Genomic DNA, 8,016 nt, shown 5'->3' on the forward strand with positions numbered 1-8,016 from the left:
CTGTTCTCATTTTAGCCTTAGAAATATGGCCAAACATCATGAGGAGGCTACCAAGGAGTATAATTTGTGAGCAAAAAATATGGCTTAGATGACTGAAAGTGGAATGAAACTTTAAGTTTCTACCTGAATATAAGGGATTATTTAAGATTGCTGAGCAAGACCTAGATGGCCCAGCTCCTAATGGCAACCTTAAGTTTTGGGTTTGCAAAGTTTCTAGGTCTCTGACCAGTAAGGTGAGAGTTGAGAGTAATATTCAACTCTTGGAGGATAAGTTGTTGCTAAAAACAAAACAAAACAAACCCACAAAGCAAAACAAACAACAAAAAAAACCATGAAGAATTTTGTTTGTTTGTTGTTTTGTTTTGTTTTAGTTTAGGGTCTAGCTATTCCGGTAGCTGAGATCAAGGGCCCAACCCCATAGCATTCTCCCCCCATGGTAACTTGTGATTAGGGAAGAGAAGAATGAGCACAGGGTGGGGTTGTTGGAGGTGAGCTTTGCTGGCTCCCCAGCCCTGCCCAGCGTGGTTTAGGCCTGCAGACTGCACTTTGCACTTTAGATGGAACACTGACCCTCTGGCAGCTCAAAACCAGATTTTGTGGTCACACAGTTAGAAACCAGGACCCAGGATTGTATCCATAGCACTAGCGGCTGCCCCAGCTGCTGTTTGGGACTTCTCCTCCCTGCCACAACCACTGTGTGCATTGCAGACTGAACACAGTCCAGGGTAGAAATCCCTGGGGTCCAGGCACTATTAGTGTGGTGGGGGCTGGGGGTGGGAAGAAGTGGTGATTAGTCCCAGGCGACTCTGGGGCCAGCACCTACCCCAGCTGCCTCTGGAGGAAGCATGGTGGGGGGTTGCCCACGTATCTATAGGCACAGGGAAATCAACCTTGGATGGCTAATCACCTATCCAAACGTTGGTAATCTGCATCCCTAAAATAAACCCTTGAAAGAGGGAAAGATGTTAGTAATTTCTGGCCATATGTGCCTCCTCCTTCCCTACTTTCCCCACCTCAGAAAAGAAAGTGAGCCAAATGGCAAGAAATAAAGAGTCTAATGCAGAACACATTTCCATCATTTGATTTCCTCTCTCTCCTTGCTGTCCCCCCACTTATGTAAACTAAGTTCCTTTACACGGTCATGGCAAAGGACCATTAACTTTTGATTTGAGTTGTGATTAAAAGTAACACAATCAAAAAAGCGAAATAATTTCCACTGAAGCAATATCATTTTAAACCCAGTCATGTTATAGTAGGAAAGAGTGTGGTCCTTGGGGTTAGGTGTGTGTTCTAGTCTTGATTCTATCTCTTACAACGGTGACCTCATGCTGTCATTACTTAACCTGAGTCCTTCTCCTTGGTTGTAATAAAAAATGATGGTGATTCTTCATATGGTTGCTGTTGAGCATGAAATCAGGAGCCACACCTACAGCACCGATCCTGTGCTCATAGAAAGCCTGACACGCGGTGGGTACTCAAAAAATGATGGCTCACATCTCTGCAGAAAAGATGGGGCCCACATTGTTAGCTAGGGCAGGCATTCATTCGCCTCACCTGGTGATATAATCAATCACTGGCAACACTTGGTTCCCAGACTTAGACTTTGGGAAGTAGTTTGGGACTCATCCAACATGTGGGGCCACTTCTCAGAGGGTCTGTGAAAGGAGTAGAATTGTTCTGACTGCTTTGCCTCCCTGCAGGACTCTTTGCTGCCCTTCTTTGTGGTTTCTCCCAGTCCCATTTGCTCTCTTTGGCAGAGGGGAGGCAGAGATGGAGACTTGACTTTGCCTGGGCCTGGCCAGTGAGTCTCCTCTGCTGGTCCCTCACTCAACCCCACTGAGAACTTTTTTCATTGGGCAAGCCACAGACTGGAACAGTTGAAATCTTTTCTTGAGTGAACCCCAGGCACAAGGTTTGTAAACCAAAAAGGGAAGCTAAACCAGGTGTGGGCCTGTTTGGGCATGTCTGGTGTGAGGTCCTGGAGGGGTGCTTTCTGCTGCTTTCTATTCTGCACTCCCCCATGCTGGTCCCACTCTGCTCTGTCCACAGTGGGGGTGGGAGTCGAGCATAATCAGGAGTGCTGGGCAATGGCTGGTTCGGGCTGGGGGGAGACCTAAAGAAAGGAACTCGTGGGGGAGCTGTGCTCAGCTCACTCCTTGTGTGCTGGGAAGCTGGACAAGCCTGCGAGGTCAACACTAATCCTCAGCAAGAGCATTCTGCTACTCAGGGCCCTGAACCTTCTGCCACCCTTGGGAGTGCTGGGTCTACAGTATTATATAGGGTTAAATGGGCTGCAAGGTCTGGAGCTCTTTTTGTAAGAAAAAGAAAGCAGTGGGAGCATGTTTAGTTTACTGACTTTGACTCATTCATTAAAGATTTGTTCCTAGGATTTTTATCCCCTCTTCTCTATTCTTGGGTTAAGCAAGGCTGTGTTTTCTAATCAACTAAAAATTAAATAATAAAGCCTTTACAAATGCAGTTTTTCCTTTGCCAGAATAGTCTTTTTTAACCAGGAGGAACTCTTTTACCATTTCATTAGTAAAGTCATTTTGAAATGTGGGTGAAACTGGGAAGAGTCTGAACTCCTCCCCCTTATTTATATCTTGGTCCATTTAATCAGTACTCTAAATTTGGGGTTCATTATAAAGCATTTTGCAACCATAGAATCAGCATGGACAGCCACAGTGATTAAAAGTGTACATTTCAGACATGGGTTTCAATTTAGGATTAGTGACTTTGGGCAAGGAAACTTAACCCTCTATGCCTCAGTTTTCTCATCTGTTAGATGGGGAAAATAATTGTATCATCCTCATGGAGTTGTTAGGTTTAATTGAGGAAATGCATGGAAAATACTCAGTACACTTCCCGTCATGCCATATGCTTTCATAATTGTTAGCTATTGTTATTGAGTTCAGATTCAAGCCTTTCCTCATGGAGTGTGGGTGGAAGTTTTGAGTTGTTCAAAAGAGGAGGCTTAGTTATTTAGAATTCAGAAGAATTCAGAGGATGGACAAATTATCTGGTGACTAGCATCTAGAAAATTATTTCAAACATCTTTGGAACTATCTAGGGCTGGCTGGCTTAGAGGGGGGTTGTTTGTAACAACGATGCACGTGTTACTGCATTTACAACTGATAGAATGACTCCACACTGATTTACCTTCATCATTGGCCCCTGCATAGCCGTCACTAAAGTATCTGGTCCACACATTAACGTGAAAACAATGGTTCCTCAGGGTCTATAGAGACATAGGAAAGAGAAGGCAGAGATGGTGGACATGCTGTCTTGGGAATGTGCTGAGAACAGAATCCCACGCACCACATTAGATCGTAGGAGAGATCATCACCTGCATTTATGTATTAGGATGTCACCAGGACTTGCTCTAATCTACCAGGAATTCAAAGTAGAGTTTGGTTCTGTGTGGGTCTACGCAGTGGATAGAATATTTGTGGCGCCCACTAGAGGCTGATTAGGGGCTAACAGAATATTAGCAGTACCTGCTGTGAAAACTCCTTAGAGGCACGCTGGTGGAGGCTCTGATTTCTTCAAATGCTGAAGTTGGACATTGATATTTAATGCACCTGAGCATGATAATTTGAAGCATCCAGTAACTTTTCCTTGCTGGATGTACACACATAAATTCTGTCTGTCTTGTTTACAGAACACAACTTTCAAGGAACTTTAGGTGCTTTGGATGTTAAAAAACTAAACCAATAACTTTCTCTTTAGGAAAATACACAGGCTAAGTTTTTCTTTGAATGCAGAGCTCTATAGCATTAGATTATATGTATTATATCGGACCTTGTGATCCCCTTCTTCTCTTAATGCATTGTATTATGTTCTGAGTTGCTGACTTAAAAAAGAAAGATACGATTTGGTTTTGCAAATGTATTTGAGACTCTTATGGCACCCTGTGGCAACTACTGAAATACAGTTAGGCACAAAACTAGGGGGCAGCTTCCGTACATAAAGGTAATGGAGATCTTGGTACTTATTTCTAAAACTGCCCTCTTCTTTTGCTTGCTATTTGCCGTTCATTTCACCCATCTCTCGACCATAAGTGTAGGTTATTGTTTTAGATGAAAAGCTGTGTTCTAAACTGCTTTCTCTCCCCCCTTCTTTCCTTTTCCCTTCCCTGCCCTCACCATTTCTAGCACTCAGGATGAAAATAAAAGAAGTGAAAAAAGAAAATGGTGACAAAAAGATTGTCCCCAAGAAGAAGAAGCCCCTGAAGTTGGGGCCCATCAAGAAGAAGGAACTGAAGAAGCTTGTCCTGTACCTGAAAAACGGGGCTGACTGTCCCTGCCACCAGCTGGACAACCTCAGCCACCATTTTCTCATCATGGGCCGGAAAGTGAAGAGCCAATACTTGCTGACGGCCATCCACAAGTGGGACAAGAAAAACAAGGAATTCAAAAACTTCATGAAGAGAATGAAAAATCACGAATGTCCCACTTTCCAGTCGGTGTTTAAGTGAATCTCACCGGGTGGGTTGGGGAGGGAGCATGGGTTGGGGTGAGGGGTGGGGGCTGAGCAGACAACCCTGGAACTCACTGCTCCTTCTGTGGGTAGAAGACATTGTAATCCAGTTGGCTTTCCTCTTGCAGCATCCCCACTCTTCCCCTCCCTAGCCACGCTCCAGACCCCAGTATAGCCAATATTTAAAGCCACACACCTGGTAAGGAAAACCATTTAGATTAGGAAGCCTTCTAAGATCTGCAATGTGGAACAGCATGTCACTAAATAAAAGGAGGTGAAAAACCATTTCAACCAGTGACACAGTCACCCAGAGACACAATCACTACAAAAGATGATTTTGCCAGTAATAAAAGGGGGTTAGGCAAAAACTAAGAGACAGCAGCAGAAACTAAGTTCTGCAATTTTCTTTGTGTCATTACAAATTGCTTGTGGCCCTATCTGTGCCTTTGGAACTAGAAAATTGTAACTGTTGGTAAGACACATTGCTTTCAGTTCCAGAGTAATTGCTCTTTCTGTCTGCTTTAGACAGAAACGGACACACACCATAGTTAAAACTTAAGATCAGTTCCAGAAAGTCATAGGTGCAGGGAGGAAAGCACAAGAACAGTATGTAGTAGTGAAAACAAAGGGAGGTCATGCCTGCTCGGCCTTCCCATGTGATTGTCTTTTGCTATGAATCAGCCAGTCTCAGATGCCATGTGAGTGGCATTGACATCAGCCCCAGTGCATGATCTAACCTCCAGACAATGTGGAGGGTGGCACGTGCCCGCCTTTGTGTGAGGAAAAGGAAACACCATGGACCAGACTCATGGCCTAAGAGAGACGAGGATTTTCAGACTTAGAAGGCAATGGTTAGTGGTTTTCAAAAAACATAGTTAAAGAAGAAAAAAAGAAAAAGAACTTTAGATCAGCCCAGCATATTGCTAGTCAGGGTGAACTAATTGAGTGAAGAGCTTAGTATTCTAATTTCATTGGTTTGTTTGTTTCACATTTTTTAAAAGAACAATAAAAAGCCCACTGACTTTTCAAAGTTTGTTTGAAAAAAAAGTCCGCAGTGAACATTTGAAAGGCATCCTAAGAGCAGGGTCTCTTGGTGCATTGGAGGCTATTTTCTAGCTGAGCAGTGCTGTTACTAGGCATTTTGGGTGGAAGCTGGATTGGCCTGGTAGCATAGCCATGCTTTGGGCCCAAAACAATGCTAACCAGAACTCGCAGTGCTTCCCAGTCTTTTCTTTCCTGTGAAGAAATTGATTCCTTTAAACTTGATTGGCTGTAGATCAAAGAAATGAAGAACAGCGAGCCTCCCTTGTCCTCCTGCATTAAATACACACACACACACACACACACACACACACACACACACACACACATATGTCTGCAGAGGAAAAGCCACAGGTATTCCCATTCAAGGAGAGAGTTCCAAAGGCAACACATCTCTGCAGTTTTTCCTGAGTGCCCTAAGGTATTTCTCAAAACCCTTGTGTTTAATAAGTGATGTATATAAACCTGTTCACTTAAGCAACTTTATTCCTCTTGTTCAGTGTGTAGGAAGTAATTCTAAACCATCAATGTTAATTTCTTCCCTGCAGCCTGATTCTTTATTTTCGGTAACACCTCTAGGACTTTAGTGATTGTACCTCTGGGCGAATGGTTATACCCAGTCTGGTTGCTGCATTGAGGCTGGGCAGTGTTATCCCAATGGTTTTGGCCTGACACAGAAGCAGTGGAAGATTCTGTTAACTTCTCAAGACTCTAGTCTGAAAATCAGCCTGCCAACTTCATTACCTACCTGAGGGTTATCCTGATGTAATTAACCTTTCACAATTAGTGATCCCATCATTTTAACTTTTTTTTTTTTTTTTGGTTCTCTCTGACCTTTAATCATAAAGCGTTGGGGACCTTAAGTGATTTACCTGTAATTTTGGATTTTTTTAAAAAAAATGTGTATATATATTAGTTAATTAGAAATATTCTACGTTCCTGTTACCAACTAAAATTCAGAGCAATTTCATGAGTGCATGGATCTGGGTCTTAGTTTTTGTTGATTAACTCAAAAGTGCAGTGATCGTATGTATCTGATGTATCTCCTCGTTTGGACAGAGCACATCATGTAACAGGGCCCCCTGTCCAAGGCAGGGGCCTTGGGAGAGGGGTTTATGTGGGGTAGTAGCAGTTACTGCAGAAAGATTATGGAAGAATAGGTGGTCATGCTGTGCAACTCTAAATGGGAATTCTCAGGTAGAAGGGACATGTTCAGAAAGAGTTCAAAACAAATTGGAAATGTGAATTGTAGCTGCCTGTTTCACCCCAACCAGAGACTTTGAGTTTTACTGTGGATTTGAGAGATCCACCAACTTTGTCTGCAACACATCAGCAATTTCAGGGAGGCTATGGACCCAAAGCTGCATTTTTATCACCAACCTTTGTATTTCTCAACAAAGGATATAACCAAACCAATGTGCAGACTCATTGGCATGGTCATTGGTTTCCAAAAGAGGAGGTGTGTATGTGATTTGGTAATTATTGCTAGTGCAAAGGTCATATTTGTAAGGGTTTAAAGAAACATTCTGGGTAGAATCTGAGGTCACTGGCAGAACTCAGCTCAGTCTTTGAAAAGTATTAGTAGTTATCTTAGAAGAGAGCAAGCAAAGTGAGGATTCCAAGAACGTTTTCCTTTAAGAATATCCTGTATAACAGTTGGCTCTTGATGTCACTGGATTAGCACCAAGGTCTCCCCAGCGCAGAATCCAATCAGAGCTCCAACTGCATCTGTAAAACATAGAAACACCTTTTCCCAAACCTCAGATCTGTGCTTCTCACCAGACTCCAGGTAACTAGTTGCTCTGTTGTAACTCTATAGATGCAGTGGGCTCAGGTCTGTTTTAGAAGCACGCCTTAGGTGGCTCCCATGGAATGATGTGCCGGCCATTCTGACCTGTCACCAGCAGATACATAGGACACAGACGAAATTCTTGTTTCCTCTAGTTCCTTCATGTAGCACTCCTTTTAGAGTCTAAATCTTTTACAAAAGCTTTGAATACTGTGAAAATGTTTTACATTCCATTTCATTTGTGTTTTTTTTAACTGCATTTTACCAGATGTTTTGATGTTATCACTTATGTTAATAGTAATTCCCGTATGTGTTCATTTTATTTTCATGCTTTTCCTGCCATGTATCAATATTCACTTGACTAAAATCACTCAATTAATCAATGATAATGTGAGTTGTGACTTTTTCCCCCCAGTGATACACCACTCACCTTGTTCCACTGTACACATACCCCCGCTTTTTGATTTTTTTCAGTGATGTTTTCTGATTTCTGTTTAATAGCTTTCAGAGGGTAACTGTGAATGGGTGGGCTGGAGAAGCACCTGGAGGCACCCCAGGCTACCCTCACCCTCATCCCACGTTTCCCATCTGCTCCCATGAATAACTTCCCGGACTGTTTCTCCTGGCTGTGTGTGTTTCAGATCAGAGAGAAGGTTAAATACTTGCTCTACAAGAATGTGTTTTTCAATCCTGCCTGAGTTTCTTTC

At 42.9% G+C, this 8,016-nt stretch overlaps 1 protein-coding gene across 1 annotated transcript in view; it reads left to right on the forward strand.

The window, feature by feature from the left end:
* SFRP1 (secreted frizzled related protein 1) overlaps nucleotides 1-7,687 on the forward strand; it is a 48,113-nt gene extending 40,426 nt beyond the window's left edge. Inside the window, exon 3 of the mRNA XM_033104818.1 lies at nucleotides 4,155-7,687. Coding sequence (XP_032960709.1) covers nucleotides 4,155-4,477 — 323 coding nt within the window. The 3' untranslated portion in view covers nucleotides 4,478-7,687. The remainder of the gene's footprint in view (nucleotides 1-4,154) is intronic.
* The last annotated feature ends 329 nt before the right edge of the window (nucleotides 7,688-8,016 follow it).

The sequence above is a fragment of the Rhinolophus ferrumequinum genome, chromosome 4 (assembly GCF_004115265.2).
Source record: "Rhinolophus ferrumequinum isolate MPI-CBG mRhiFer1 chromosome 4, mRhiFer1_v1.p, whole genome shotgun sequence".
In the NCBI taxonomy this organism is placed as follows: Eukaryota; Metazoa; Chordata; class Mammalia; order Chiroptera; family Rhinolophidae; genus Rhinolophus; species Rhinolophus ferrumequinum.